Below are 16,626 nucleotides of genomic sequence, written 5' to 3'. Positions count from 1 at the left end.
CAGCACCGCCCTAACCAGGTATTGTGTAAATCTCTTGATCCTGAATAAAGTTTCAAACAGAGGGAAGTCTGCTGTTAATTTTCAAACCAACCAAACCTAATAAATCATCTCGCATCTCATTTTTCAGTGTTACAATTGTATGACACTAATGATGGCAACTTTATGTGTGTGTGTGTGTGTGTGTGTGTGTGTGTGTATGCACTTGTCACAAATAATTTGATCCCAGGAGAGTCTTGTGGCACAGTTTGGGGCTTTAGGCAGGATAGCTGAACTAGTTCTGGTGTTATGTAATATGTCCTGACAGCTTGTGAAATTATCATGGGGTTTGGTTGAATCGGAGCTCTTTTAAGTGCATTGTTTGGGTGGAGACATAATGCTTTAAATTTATTTGAGCTTTGATGGTATCTGCGAGGCGCTGGACCAGAAGTATTGATTTTTAATTGCTGTCTGGTAGCTGGTACATCTGCTTCATAAGATTAATGGCTGCTTCAGCATGCTTGCATGTCCGATTGCAGGTTTTCAGAAACTGTAGCCTCTTGTCTTGTGATATATAGGAGCTATAAATACCTCTCAACCCTGTCACAGTAACACCACAGTGTGTCTTGTAATAACTCACTATATCTGCCTCCATGAGTGCTCCCAACATGTAATAAGGATCTATATCAACAACCAGCCGCTCCAGATTTTACAGATGAATGAACTGTGGTGGTGAACACGTTCAGTTTAGTAAAAGGTTTCACTAAAAACTCTGCCAAAACATCCTAAATCTGCACAGGATATTAAGGGTGTCACAGGTGAATTGCAAATGAGCAGGAAAACCAAATAGCAAGGAAACTTAGGAAAGGAAAAAAGACAAAACAGTTATATCGTGTAGATCCTTTCTGTTTTTCTGTAACGTTACAGCAAAAAAGTGAAATCTTTAGGGAAACAGCAACCATACCGATTCTTTTTCTCCTTCAAAAAAAAGATATTCGTAAATAATTTATGTCATTTTATAGAAAATGACATCTGAAGAGTTTTGTGCTTATGATATTGTAAATGACACATTATGGTTGCATTTGGTCATTATCAAATCAGTGTGTGCAATTGTTGAATTGTGATGTGATTAAACAAACAGAAAGTAGAAGAAATGTGCAATCTATGAAGAAGTAATTTGAAATTTCATTTTTAATACTGTAATATAATGAGTCGGATTTTACTGTATGCTATAGTAAATCCTAGATTAATTTAACACACCAAACCTTAGGTTGTTTATTTGTTTAAAATACAGATTATTCAGATTAATACATCAAATTAAACCACAACCGCCACCTCTGAAGCAGACATTCAATACTTCTCAACATACTGAGGGATTTAAAAGAAGGGAAATTGAATTTCCTAGCCCTTTTTGGGGGGTGGTGAGGTCATTAGAAATGATTTGGTAACATTGCTCACCACTGTGAGATTGTTAAATTAAGGAAAAGTTGTGCTCATGACTACATGCTTCGTGATTCAATGATCTATACACTAATAAGCAATGGAGTTTGTGCTCCAACTGCAAATGACTCTCACTTTGTCTGTGCATTTCATCTCAAATATCCCTTTAATTGAATTCTAACTCAGTGATATGCAGACTTCCTATAATCAATATGTGGATTGACTACACAGATAAAGTACAGTGAAGGCCATCTTGCTGCATCCTGCTCACAAATCAATCTCTCATGTCTGCTGTCCACCAGCTGCAGATGCATGATTTGGCCACTGCGCATGCGTGCAGCCAGGTCTCACCCTCCTGACCGGAAGGGGGCGCTGCCTGCTGAGGCTGCTGTCGGTGTCAGTGCTGCTACATGTGACATTGACATCAACAGAAGGTAAGATCTCAAGATGTTATGTTATTAACTCATTTTATGTTCAAGGGATTTATTAAACAAGAAAGGCAGCAGTCCTGTTTAAGATTTTATGGTGTTTGACAACGTTAATGATAGCTTCTTTACAAGCTAACGTTAGCATAGCTTGTGTCGAAACAGTGGTGTTGTCAGTGGAGACTTGGCAGCTTTTAAGCTAACTTGCTAGCCCTGGTTCATTTTGTTCCCGCAGCACAATGAGGCTGACCGTTCTCCTGTCGATGGCAGCCAGGGTTGTTGTACCCAAAGACTACCGCTACGGCACCAACAGACCGTGGACGCCGGCTGCGATGAAGATGAACCCTCCGGGGAAGAGGCGGAGAAAGGTGTTTGTGGAGCCATTAGCACCGGAGGACTGGTCTGTGCTCAAAGGGGACACAGTGAGTTACTGCCATAAGTGTTTTTTAGACAGCTGAGACCAGGTTTATTCTTTGCATAATCCCTTTAATTGCATTTTCAATTTGTGAGAACATGCCAGTCCTGCTCTGATGTTCCAGTAGGTCAAAACCTACTTAAAGGGTTTTGCCTTCAAGTTAATGGTCAAGGTTTATGCTAGTTAAGTACAAGCCAAGACATGTACTGACGTTTGTGCCTTCTTTTTGTGAGATCTCAAGTCTACAGTTGTGGTAACTTTTGTGACTCTGAGTGATTGGGACATCTGTTACAATGCTGAGGATTAGAAGAGCATCTTTTAACAAAATCTTAGTGTAATGTGTGACTTCTTCTACCACAACGCTAATGTACAGCTCACTTAACTTTCTTAAAGGAGATCATTTATAGCAGAATGAGTCCAGTAAATTTCTGAGCTCTCATTTGTTTACTCGTGCATTACTTAAGTTTTGAATGCAGAGCCAACTTTAATGACATATTTCAAATGATGAATTATATATATTTTTTGCATAAGATTCAATACCGTTCGTAATATTCATCAATGATTTTGTTGTAGCCGCAACTATGCTAAAATCAAAAGATGTGTGCCATAAATAATGTATGACGACAACACAGAGAGAATCTGGTGAATGGTGCCATAAAACTAACAAATTTGACCAAACCTGGATCAACAAAAATGTTGGACGAAAGCAAAAGAACGTGTTTTTACAACTAGAGTTATGTGTCTGTTTTTCATTTGTTTCACAGGTGGAGATTCTTGCAGGGAAAGACAAAGGAAAGCAAGGAAAAGTGACCCAAGTCTTCAGACGCAGAAACTGGGTTATCCTTGAGGGACTGAACATAGTAAGGAATTAATATTTCTTTAAGAGAAAACTGGACGGACATGATTTTGCTTATATTATATTAAGATATTTATCTCACATACACACTAATTCTATCGTCTAATAAAAAGATCAGAGGCTGTTTCAACTGTAACTGTCAGCTTCAACTGTTACATCACTGAACGCTTAAACACACTCTGGACACACTGGCAACAGTGAAGTTTTCATGGTCTTAATTTTGTACCGAGCATTTATTTTTTAGCTCCACCAGATGGAGCCAATGTCTGGTGTCAGGATGCAACTGCTGACAAAGTTCACCATAGGCATCCATTTGGCCACCACCTGTTTTTAAAGTTGGAGAACTGAGAACAATTGTTTTCTGTCTAAGCATCACAGGTACATTGGGAAAACTGAGGATTACCGTGGGACCTACATTGCCAGTGAGGCTCCCATCCTGCTCCGGGACATCGCCCTCATTGACCCCACAGACAGGTACAGTAAGATCAAGAGGTAAAAGTAAAATTGTGGCTGTGCACGTGTACACTCACCTCAGAACCTTAACAATAGCTGCACAACAGGTCAGTTGCGGCCATTTTTCTGCACGGTCTTAGTCTACTGTTAAGATTATCTGGAGCCCTAATCAACGTTTTCTGAACTTGGAGCTCTAATTCTTGGTGTTTATTTTGAAAGCAATTGTAGTAACTGTTTATGATTTGTAGTTCATGCATGTTTGTCCTTTACATTACCATTAAGATAAATGCTGTATTTTAACAATCTTCAAAGTGCTTCTAGAATATATTAAGAGTAGTCCGGTGTTATTTACAGAAGACGAATGTAAACGAGCTTTGGTTTCATAACAGACTAATTATGACATGCTGATAACGATCTTCCAGGAAGCCGACTGAAGCAGAGTGGAAATTCACAGAGGAGGGTGACAGAGTCCGAGTGTCTCTCAGGACGGGTCGAATCATCCCGAAACCTGTTGTGGACAGACGAGATGGCATCGTGCCACAGCAGTGGAAAGGTGAGAGTGTGTGTGTGTGTGTGTGTGTGTGTGTGCGTGTGCGTGTGTTTTGATTGGAGGGGGACTCCTTTTAGTCACCAGTTTATTGCAGGTGTAGCTGAGAGTCAGCACATAAAACTGGCTGTCGTTCATCTTTCCAGCCTAAGCAGACTTGAATTCTCAAAATAGGTTTCTGAGTGATGCAGTCTGATTGTTTTACAGTGGAAACTAGTGTAAACTAGAAGGCACATGGGAAGTTTAAACCTTTACTGGTGCTGAATGACCTTCCAACTGAAGTCCGGAGTATATTGTAAGCAAGGTAGTTTGTATGAGTGTCTTCCAACCAACCACATCTGAAGGCAAAGGTGCTTATAGGTTTTCGAACGCCACATTCATAGAGAGGGGCGAGACTGGATGAATTGTTCAAAGAAAGAAAATGGTGCACACCTATAGACAGTTTCTCCTCAAGGGTATTCATGGTTTTGAACTCAGTTGTACAGACAGACAAGAATTAAAAAGCAAAACTTGAAATCCTGCCTACTTTCTCACGTTATGCTTTTGCTGTTTAAGTTGTATTTGTTCTTGCATGTCACTAACTTTTATCTCTGCCCCCCACAGATGGTCCCAAAGACACCAGTCCAGAAGACACTCTAGAAAAGACCTATGTACCGTCCCTGAAAACCTTGGAGGAGGAAGTCATGGAGAAAATGGGCATCCAGGAGAACAGGAGGCACAGAGGGTCCTACTGGTACTGAACAGACAAGAGAGAGACACTTTGGCCCTTGATGTGCTATCCAGTTTTCACAGGGACTCTGAGGACAGCTTGTTTTGGTGAGAGTTGAGCAGACCATCATGTTAAAAAGAAACCGTGTGAGGATGGCTTGAGTAAGGCCTATGGACTGTAAAACACTGGTGCAACATGCATATTATTAAAGAAATTATAGCTTTGTAAACATATGAGGAGGTGAAACTGGCCTGCAAACAAAGCTGACAACAGTCTTGCAACTAAAATGTGTCCTGAATGGGCACAGTGTCAATCACTCAATATTTACAGTGCTGTAGAGTTTGTATTATGTTATTTTCTTTGTAAGTGTCAATAAATGTCACAGATAAACCAATATAATGGTTTCTAGTTTGCTGTATACTGGAGATTAACTTCATAATTTAGGAGAGGAACTTTATATTTTCACACAACAAAAAATAAATCAATAGAAGTACATAGCCTTTAGTTTAAATTAGTATATTTTGGTCTCTAACAGTTCACATCAAGTGGCCACAAACAGGACTCCAAATGAATGATAAAGTTGCCCCGTGTCTGCCTAATGTCTACAACTCACAAGTGGCCAAACAAATCAATGAATGCAGGTTTAGATTTACCAGACTTTGTTTGGCTTTGATATATCAACATCAACAAACAGACATTTGGGAGGACAAACTTTCCCACACCAGGCAAATGCAAAAAAAAAAATCCATAAGTAGATAAGAGACATCTGAAATCAGCACTGGAGCTCAATTTTAATGTCAAATAAGCTCGTATTAGGGAGAACACTTAATTGACATTCACTATTGTTGAATACTTAATAAATATTGTCTGCATGACTGGAAAAGCAGCATTACTCTTGGTATTGGCTGGGTTAACAATGGTAATCGTTCCAGCCAGTTTGGATTATTCATAAGGCTGAAAGCAGTCATATTATTTTACAGAAGCCCAGACATGCTGCTCTCCAAAACCTAAAGCCTTTAGACAAATGAGTCTCTCTTTCCAACGTGTCCGGGAAACAGTGTGGAGAAGGAAATAGCTTGGGAGGAGACTACACAGACTGGATAGTTTCAACAAAGTTCTCACTCACCTCATTTGACTCTTTATACACTGGCACTGCGTGTTATTCCTGTGATGTGTGGCGGATTTGGCATCTGGTTTCAAAAGTGACCTCATTCTTAGATTTATGACCAAGTTCATCTGTATGACATAAAATTACTAAGAAACATATTCATATCATCAACATTCACAGCAAATAACTGTATTTAACAAGGTTTCAGTCAGTTAAACCTTTTGAAAATCTCAACTTTACATTACTGACTTTTGTGATCAGTTCACCCGTTGGTTATAATACATCTTGCTTAGTTTGCTGCAAGGCTCTGCTTTAGGTAACCTACAGAGCCAGTTAATTCTCCTAAAATGAATCCCAGGTGTGACCAAAGCAGGTGAGTATAGACGAGTATAGAAGTGCAAAGTTAATAGGGTGAAATTAAGCATAAATTAAAGAATATTGAAAGTAAGCATTAATATGTAAAAATGCATGTTTTTCAAAATATATTAAGTATATCTTTAGTGACATAAACTGATTTAGAATTAGATCCAAAAAGCAAAGGAAAACATAAGTGTGAATAATAACACTAATGGTGGTTGAATTCAGTTTAGATGTGCAGGTTCAGGGTCCTGGTATTGTGCACGCAAGACTTCCTGAGAAACCTAAATGGAACAGAGCCATTCTTACTGTTGTTAGTTACAGCTGAGCTTTTCTTTCTAAAACAAGTCAAAATGTCTGTTTGGGGAAAAAAAGGTCTGTTGGAAATGTTAAGGAGCAGGACAGAGAATTATTTATTTATTCTCTCCAGCTGGTCGACACAGTCAAACTGGCAAATGTTTGAAGTTTTCCTCACTTGTCCTCCATAAAATTGTCAAATGCATATTCAAGGTTTCATGGATAAGAACTAACTTGACCTTCTGGTCTGCGAAGACATTCAGTTATTCACTGCAGTGCTTATATTAAAAATGCTGACAAAAATTAGTGAAATATTAGTCACAGATTCTGAGATTTGGTGAGTTAAGCATCCTGACGAGTAGTTTATATTCTATTTTGTAATTACACAGGCTTTGTTTGAAAACCGATTTGGATATCTCTTGAAATAATCATATTCAGTTTCATTTTTTTAAACATGAAAACTAAATCAAATAGAAAATAAGCCAAAATAATATAACACTATTCAGTATTCATACCTTTGTTATATCCTGGGGGTGTGAAAAAAAACATTTAGATCATCACGTGGTAGGTAAAAATCTACAGAAAATATAAAAAAACAAGTTAATGAATGAAAGCGATGAGGAAAAAGGTGACTACTCAAAATTTTCTTTGGCATGTAGGGTTGCACGGGAGAAATCTGACTCATTGTGACCTTAGTAGCCATGATTATAGCCATATATAATATCCAGTTTTATCTATATCTATCCAGGGGAAGTCTTGTCTTCCTTAAGCTCATCCTCAGTTTCACATTTATCTGAGCTGTAAGAGGGAGGCGGCCTATGAAGTCTCTTTTTCCCTGCTGGTTAACCACCAGTATCGATTTACCAAAAGAGCAGGTTTACTTGCTGCCAGATCTCCAGCTGTTGAAGCAACTAACTTTGCTGCCAGGCAGTGACACCAAAAACGATGTGTCACAGATCATATAATTGCGTAAAAATTTCACAGTGGCTCTCCATACCCTAATTTCTGGTCAGTGCAGTAACATCATGCAGAAAGCACGGCAAGTCATTGGTTTGGCCGGTGAGTGGATGAGTGCTGCAGTTTTCCCAGACACGTCCCTCCTGATCCAGTTTGCCGTTGCCACTTTGCAACCAAAAGGGAATAAAAGCAGCCTGTCAGCGGAAACCGGGTTTTGAGGTTTTGCTTTTATGGGAGAAAAAATGATTCAAAGGCTGGTTGTCTCTCCTGTCGCTGCATGAGTGCTGTATGGATTTAAGTCAGGGATTACAGCAAGGTGAAGTGTAATGTTGATGAAGTGGAGCCTTTGTGTTGCTTCATTTTGTATTTTTCCATTTACACACACGAAGTGCAGATTTATGGCCGTCTCAACTTGTGCAGGGTAGAATGAGTTTTAAGAATGCCCATCTTGTAATTTGTGGTAAATTGACAGCAATGCTGGTAACCCAGTTAAATGAAACCACTGTACATGACTCAAGCAGATTTAAGAATACATAAAAATAAACTGCAGGCTGTGCTCTGTGTTTTAGCTGACTCACATTTGCTTCTCAGCCACGTAAACTAATGAGTCCCACCTGGAGGTATAGGTTGCACGTGTCAGAGTCTAGTTCACCAACAAGAGTTTTATTGCTCATGTGAGTCAAATAACAGCATGTTTCATCCATTAAAAGTAATTTGTAACTCGTTGAAAGTGCTTTTAGCCCACTGTTGCATCTCTTTCTTCACATGGTGGACTGGTTGAAGGTTCGTTGTGCAGATTTTGTTTAAAAAAAAAGATTTCAGAAATTCTCCCTTGCTTCACTGACATTATACTCTCCCTCACACAAACAGAGGGATTTGTGATGGCTCGAACATCTCCAGAACATCTGAAGACACTTTAAAACTAAATTTGAGTGTTGCTCTTGACTCACTTGATGATCTAAGCTCAGCTACAATATAATGATAGTGTCTAATTATAGGCTGGTTGTTTGAAGGCTGCTGGAAAATGTAACGTTAGCTTGTATGCAGGTCTGAGGCATGGCTTGCATGCATGTTTAGCTATGTTTGGTCTAATTTAGTCGTTCTCAGTGGATTCTTGTATGTGACCTCAATATGTTACGGTTAGGAGCTGAAAAGGAAGGTACGACACTGCTTTTACTTTTCCTTTTGGGCTTTAATTCCCTCATCCAGACTTGATTTATGACTTTTATGTTCAGTTTATCAGTAATGTCTTCACTGGCATCAAACCTTTTTTACACCACTAGGATACGATGGAGATACTCTGAAGACCCAACGTCTACTTCTCACCATCATTTCATTCTCATGAGAAGCCCACTCTTTTACTAACATTATCATTATGACACATTATCATTAGGGCAGTGGTGGACAGAGGTATTATATCCTGTGATGAAGTAGTATCTATACAATAATCTCAAAACACACTATCACAAGTTTACCCCTTTATAGGGCACTCATTGAAATACTTAGAAATTCAAAATTTCAACCCTAGACCATTACTGGTGGTCATTACAAGACTTTTTTTTACTTTTGTGAGGCTTGGAAAAATCTCTATTGCCTCATGGTGAGGCAAGGGGCGGGTATTTTGAACTCCTACTTTAGTTACCAAATATGGTCTCTTGCCCGATAAAGGGTCAAGTCTGAAATGTACTTAAAGTAGAGACAGTAAAAGTAAGCAGTAGTATTATGCATAACAATTATTGCATATTATTATTGATGCATAGAGGAATTTTAATTTTGCAGCTGGTCTGGGTGGGGCAACTTTCAACTATTGCAGTTACTGTAAGGAAGTTTAATTTGTACCAGTGCATCATATTTTCTAAAGTGAATATATGTTGTGTGTGTAAAATCTTAATCTGCAAGATGTGAGTAAGGCTGTAAAATAAATTTGATGCAGTAAAAATAGCAGTATTTCACTCAGAAATGTAGTGGGGTAGAAGTATTAAGAAATATCAAATGGAAATATCCATGTTGTACCTCAAAACTGTACTGTAAGTATAGGTCTTGATTAAATGTACTTGTTATACACATACACACACACACTAAACACTTCAAATCAGCATTATCCACTTTCTATAAAACACTTGGCCTGTAAGGACCTTCACAAACTAAAAATCAATTATTTCTTTCTGATCGTTTTTCTGTGATAGTCTATAAACCCTGCAGTGGATATCGTGTTCTCTTGAAAAAACAACGTCGCCATTTGTTGTTCATGGTACCGGAGCTTTCATCAAATCACATGATCTACACCAGCAGATGGGGTTTGCCCAGTTGTCATGAAATGGCAGATGTTCAAATTATTTTCTTTCTTAGGATTGTCTTCCACATTGGCCCAAAGTGGTATGTGACTTTGGCTAAAGCAGCGTGGCCACAGGAGGTAATTACAGGATAACGGCACAGTGAATTTCCTGTCCTTAATTTCAGTTTCTTTAAAGACACCGTAGGTGGCATGCTGTGTGATAGAGGCAGAGAAGATGTGAGGAGCCATGAAGGCTGCAAAAATGTCATTTACACAGAAAAGTAAAGTTTGTTATCATTAGGCACCATAAGCTACTGGTTCACACTAAACCCAGAGAGGTCTTGTTAAACTAAGGAAGAATGTGTTTATCAAATAGAGCTGAAGTCATGATGTTATGTCTGAGAGTAACCTCTGTTCGGCCAGCTGCTTTTATTCAATGCAATCTCTTATTCATCAGCCAGTCTGATGTTAACTTTCCATATCCTGAGATAAATTGGCATCCAATACAGCAGTTCCTGTTTGAATCTGAAACCTTTGTGATTTTTGTCAAGGTAAACAACGATTACTCTGTGAGCACAGAAAAATCGAGCGCAGTAACACGGGTACTAGCGTCATTGTTACTTGGTTTCATCCATATTCATAAAACATAATTATTTTCCAGTTTTTAGCTGTCATTCTGCTGTCTAAAACTTTTCTAACTACTCTAGCTAACTATACATTAAAGACCCTCAATATGTCCTTCTCTATCCACTCACCTCTCTTGCAAAGCCATGACATTTAGCCTGTGAAGGTCTGGGGCTTATGGGAAATGGTGTTTATTAAAGATCGATAAGTTCTTTCTTCTGGAACAAAACCCTTAAGTTCTGGTTTTACTTCCGCTCTCTATTGGTGATGAGTTCAACTTTTCATTTGTAAAAGGAAGACTGGCTGGTGTTTTCTCCCAAAGGTCACATAAGCTGCTTTTGCCTTTTCAAGGCAGGAATGTTGCACCATTGTTCTGCCTCGCTGTCTGTGTAAAACGGACTTAGATGGAATGGGAACTTTTGCTTAGATGATTTTAACAGAGCCGAGTCAAATCTGCGTAAAAGGGTGAACCAGCAGGGCGGGACACCAACACTGTCATGTTACACTTCAAGTCTCTTTTACTTCCATGCTATCTAAAGGAAATGCTGAAGTTCAACGTCAGTTGAAGGAGTGAGGAAGTAATTTCACCAAAAGGTCCATTTTGTGGCTGTTCTCAAGCTTTCCATCTTTTCACATGATCTTCGTCAGCAAGTTATTCTCCTGTTGTCCGACTCTACAGTCAGGTCAAAGGTCAGACTTCAGGAGCATCTGTGGAACAGCACTTTTGAAGTTGATAGAGGTTGCTGAAGAAAGCCTCCACTGGACTGACTCTTTCTATCACTGAAATCTATCTATCATGCTTCAAAGATGGCCTCCCTCTTCATTTTACCACCCTGCTGCTGAGGACAGATGACAGCAGAGAGGATGACGTCTCACAGCGAGCATTGCTGCTGACTGGGCCTGAATCATTCTGCGCCACTGTGACACTCCACCAATCTTTGACATTTCCTTCCCAGACAGTCCCTCTAGTATCTGGATGTCAGATTCCTCAGGTGTGCAACAGCAACCGCTGCTGCCAAGCCACAGTGGGACCACTACAAAGCACCATTCACTCCGTCTGCAGAGGACACAGGTACACCCTTACCTCGACCATATCCACCTTTTGCACGTCTCTGCTCCACGCGCAGCATAAACAGGTGGCAAGATACGGCAGCCAGCCAAGAAGATCCTTGAGAACACTGCTTGGAACTCAGCTCGGCCACGGATCAGATGCATTACTGACTGAGAACAAAGTGCTTGACAGATTGTTGAACAGCATCTGAACTCACTTCCTGCGGTAGTACGCCGGGTGTGCGGAGGTGAGAGAGTAGGCAGGATTTGGATTTCTCTCTCAAGCTCTTTTTTTTTTTTTTTTTTCATTCTTCAAACTACTTCCAGCCAGTTTTTGTTTGGGCAAACAAGTGTGACGCCATGAATGTCCTCCAGCGGGGACTGTCTAAAAGTGGGTGTCGTTTTCATTCTGCCTTCAACCGTGGCCATTTTGAACAACTCCAAACTTTTACATGCTGCACATTATTAAATCAATTTGCGCTCAGTTTGTTTGCTTGAGGCGGACGGGATGCTTAAAGCACAGAGAAAGAAAAGAGTGTGGGAGGAGTGGAGGTTTGGTCACAGCTCATTTTTGCTCAGCACCACCATTCAGGTTAAGTCAGATGTGGACAGGACCACAAATGATGCTTTATTGCTCTTCAGCAGAGCTTGTTAGTTCACCAATAGTCAAAACTAGTAATTAAAAACATCATAAAAGATCATCTGTGCAGTATATCTATTTTTACGCTACTTTGATGCACATTTTGCACCATAAATGTTCTTGTTTTGTAAGGTTGGTGGCTATTTCTGGATTAGCTGCAGCTAATCACTACTAAATTGTTTATTGAGTTTATTGATCTCAAACACACCCTGCAGATTGAAGTTGTGAATAACTGAGCAGCTGCTGTGGTCTGTCACTGTTCCTCTGCAGGATGTTGCAAACTGCTCATTGCTCCTGTGGTGACATGCAGAGTTCTTCAAGGTGATTTCAGAGGACCAGTAACTGCTGTAGAGGAGGTGCCACTGCCGGCTCCTTCACGCTCCTTCTCCAGTACAGGTGACTGTGCTGCAATATCACTATCAGTACCTGCAGCAGCATCAGCAGCTGGCTCTTTACTGCTGCTGCGCTGACTCAACTCACCCTGTTTTATCCAAATGACGCTCAGTGCATTTGTCGTTTAGCTGCAGAGAAAGAAAAAAGCATATGGGTCATCTCCTGAGTGCAGGCTTCACTTCACAGCCTATAACATCGGTTATTTTAGATGACATCCCTCCCAGTCCCCCTTGACAGGCATGCGCCATCTCCATCCCGATTGTTGGGTGAAAAAGTGGGCAGTTCAGGATTTCATATCTGGCTTCACTTTCTCTCAGCTGCCTCCTTTCTCTCCGAGACTCGGAGTCGGTCGGACAGCAAGCCCAGCTCCCACATACCTGCGCAAAGCATCCAGAGCCGCTTTCCTCCCCCCAACAGGACAGACGCACTGCAGCAAGCCTGAGAGGAGCTGACGGGAACTACTTTTTACAGCCAAGAAGTCAATCCATCCTGCATCAGCTGAAATGCTGCTGAGAAGCATCCGGTAGGTTTTTTTTTCCTGTTTGGATTGTGTTAATGCGCAGTTGATGCGGTTTTGTCGTCTCCAAGTTCGTTTGAATTTATAATTGTCAAATTGTTAAATTATGGTGCCATTTAAGTAAAATACCCTCTAGAGTTGCTGCTGTCCTCAGCGGAGGTCCTGAAATTGTGACCAGTAGATCATTTTCTCCCCAGAAAATGTCCCTTTGAGGAACTGACGCACTTAGTTAAGTATAACTTTTTATAATGGGCTTTGTGCTTTTTCTTTTTTTTTTTTGGTTGTCTTGCACAGCATGGACCCCCCACTGTGTTTTAGGAGAGCATAGCTGGTTGATGTGTTTCTTAAAGCCTCTCCTTGTCATCGTCACTCTCCACAATTGTTTAATTATTCTGAATCCTTGTGATGACCTTTCACACAGGTGAGCATAAAGGTTTCCATCAGACTGAATAAATAACAGGTGACAGCTACATCAGAAAGACTAGAGAACATTCCTTAGCCAGCTGCCAAACTTCTATTTTATTTAAATGGCATTTTTTGTTGAATTCTGCTGAATTTAAGCTGCGAGATGTTGCTCCTGTGCCTTGCAGGAGATACAATAAAGCTGTTTTTTGTTGTCTTAAGTGCACACTTTGCCTCCTCTGTTCATTTTCTCCACCTCAGGGCTCAGGTGAACTTCATTAATGGACAGATAGAGAGATGTAAGGAGAGAGAGAGAACTGAAAGATGACTTTTAAGGATTCCTCTCTTGTATTTGATGGTCCAGTGGCTCTCTATTCTGATATTAGCCAGTGGAGCAAATAAAACTCAAAGCACTGATATGGTTCTTTGGTAATATCTGACCAAACATTTATAAAATCTGTTGCAAAATGTAGAACTGTCTGTCTTGAATTTGTGCACAGATTCAGCTTCTAGACTTCTTCGTTGATGCCCACATCATAATTTTCGGTATAAAGGAAAATGGCAACTCAAACAGACTATCTGGGTGGTAAATATCAAGTAGCGCAACATAATGAAAATGGGAGGATGTGAAAAATAAAAACTGCAACTGCAAAATGATATCAGTTACAAATCTGAGTAGTTGAAGCCAAATTTTGTGTTCTGTTGTGTACCAAAAGACGATAGATGATTATTTTCTCTCTATTTTCATTCCACAAGCATGCAGCACACTGTGGATATGGAGTGTAAAGTACAATAGAATAAGTTGTTTGTGTCCTTAAAAATAACGTGTACAGGATTGATTCTGTCCCAAGCTTTTTGATCCATGCCGGCGGTTGATCAACAGCCTGTAACCATGATCACTACAGGCAGTTTCCACAGTGCATACTGTAATCAACAATGTGAGGTAGTTAAAATAAGTGTTGCAACATATGTCCCCCTGTTTGTGAAGGAAAATGATGACTTTGATGATACATGTTATAAAAAAAACTTGCATCTTTATATTTCTTTGGTGACTCCAAAGACGGGCAGCTCCCTCTTGTTCTGTTGTTTGAGGAGTGAGTTTTCTTGGTCAGACACAGACTGTGGTCGGTCCAGTGACTTGTTGAGTCAGTTCTGAGATCAAGTGTTTGGTTGATGTGTCATTTGACCTTTCCACAGGAACATTAGGTGGTGAATTGTCTGGTTGAGACAGACAGTGCATTTATCGGAGATATCTGAGTCCTGTAGTTTGGGCAGTGGGGGGGATTCTGTGGGTTAGTCGTGGATACGTGAAGGTGATGTGAGATGAAGTTCTGTCTAAAATTTTTCTGATGTTTAGTGCCAGAATTTGCAGTATGAGTCAAACCTTAAGAAGCCTTTGGTGATCATCTGTTCCAGGGATTTAAAGTCTGGTTAACAGGGCGGTGTCATCAGCATAGAAGGATTTTGTGGGATTTGGTCTTTGGTGTTTCATTTCTGTAGGAGTCTGTCTGTTCACTTTATACACTCTTAACTTGATTAAGAAGAATCCATGACCTCAGGTTGTTCATGAGGAATTTGATTGTTTGGGATAATACAAGATAATGAAGACCAATACTTATCAAAGAAATATGTATTACAAAAATGTTTTACACTGATATTAGCCACTAGCCAACCCCACATTTTAGATGTTGCATTAGTAAAGTAATCTATGAAAAATACTCAGGACTCGTTTTAACCAGCCATTAATAAAACAATCACCAGGTTTGTGTGTTAAGTGACTCCTAAGTTCTTTGTAACAAATTACCAAAAGTGTTATTGACTGACTCATGTAAATCTGTAGTTCAATCAAAAGCAAGCAAGTGAACAGGTTCTGTATATCAGTGTGAGCTGTAGCATAACTTTGAAATATAACAATTATGAAATTCATAAATATATGAAATTAACTTCATTTATATGTGCATACATGTAGAAATGTGTGTTTCAGAGTTACCATTTTAATTCAGAATGAGTGGGAATTGCCTAATGTTACATTTATTAATTCAATTTCAAGTGCCATGTCTTACATTCTACAATGCTAATATATTTTAGCAAACTAACATTAGCTTTGTCAGTTAGTTCAGTTAGCTGCAAGCCCGTCACACCTGTCAGTCACTGGGTGTACATATTTAGTTACAGTAAGTGGTTTCTGTTAGTTTGAGTGGTGCAGCTTGTTTTAATGAAGTTGTGTGTAAATCTTTACTTAGTAAACACTCCTACTTGTCTGAGTTTGAATTTATGAACGGCTGTTGTGAACCACTTTAAATCCTGTCCACCCTTTGAGAGACAACCTTTATGTGGCAGTGTAAACTAAACTGTCACTTCCTCTGCTTACTCAGATGAAGATGTATGCCTTAAACGTTATTATCTATTAAGAGCTTTCTATAACTGTGTGCGGTAGACATCATCACCCCAGACCGAGTCTTAAATCTGTTTGTTGAGGCACCAGTTTGAGTTGCTTGACACATGGAAACACCTTTATGCACTTTTGAAAAGCTTTGATCTTAGATAAGAAAATATCAACAAAGTATTGGATGAATGGGTCATTTGAGATGACGGGAGTGGAATAAAGCAGCAACACTCACGTGGTGGATAGAAACCTGGGATATCTGTGTGCATTTTCAGATGTACAGTGGATCTCTACTTTACTCATTACTGCCAAAGGCAGCTCCATCTCAGCACTGCTTAGATCTCACTTCAGTCAAACTAGTGTCTCTGCTTGCCTGACCTGACTAAACTGGGATCAGGAGTTATTTTCCTGCTTGTTGGTGGAGGGTTGCCTGAATTGACCTCGATGCAGAGTGCTGCAGAGGCCACCCACAAGATGTAGTGAAGAAGCTTTTGTTGTCCCTGCAGCACTGACAGGGGTCTCAGCGTCTGATTTAATGTTCCTTAACGTTTCTTGTCCACCGATGACGAACATGTTCCCCTGCTACTGCTTACTGTACTTCTGCAGGAGGAGGAGACTGGATTAGTTCTGCGTGTGGATAATGCTTTGGCTGCAGTTTCTAGACCTGTAAATGTAGTGGGTGGCATTGATTTTAGCTTGACTTGTCTTCTCATTAAAATGAGCAGAGCTGCAGGGTTCTTGATGACAACGAGGCCAATGACTTGATCTAAAAACGCCCCAAAAGAATCAGCAGCAACCA

General features: G+C 39.9%; 1 protein-coding gene across 1 annotated transcript; it reads left to right on the top strand.

Moving 5' to 3' along the window:
* The first annotated feature begins 1,786 nt into the window (after positions 1–1,786).
* On the top strand, positions 1,787–5,214 carry mrpl24 (mitochondrial ribosomal protein L24). The gene is made up of 6 exons (XM_070846598.1): positions 1,787–1,850; positions 2,077–2,263; positions 3,021–3,116; positions 3,483–3,586; positions 3,988–4,118; positions 4,716–5,214. The coding sequence occupies exons 2-6, from the start codon at positions 2,081–2,083 to the stop codon at positions 4,850–4,852; spliced, it is 651 nt and encodes a 216-aa protein (XP_070702699.1). The 5' UTR covers positions 1,787–1,850; positions 2,077–2,080; the 3' UTR covers positions 4,853–5,214.
* Positions 5,215–16,626: the final 11,412 nt, after the last annotated feature.

This window comes from Pempheris klunzingeri, chromosome 16 (assembly GCF_042242105.1).
Source record: "Pempheris klunzingeri isolate RE-2024b chromosome 16, fPemKlu1.hap1, whole genome shotgun sequence".
In the NCBI taxonomy this organism is placed as follows: Eukaryota; Metazoa; Chordata; class Actinopteri; order Acropomatiformes; family Pempheridae; genus Pempheris; species Pempheris klunzingeri.
The sequence above is the reverse complement of the archived record's forward strand: the minus strand, read 5'-3'. Positions and strand labels throughout refer to the sequence as shown.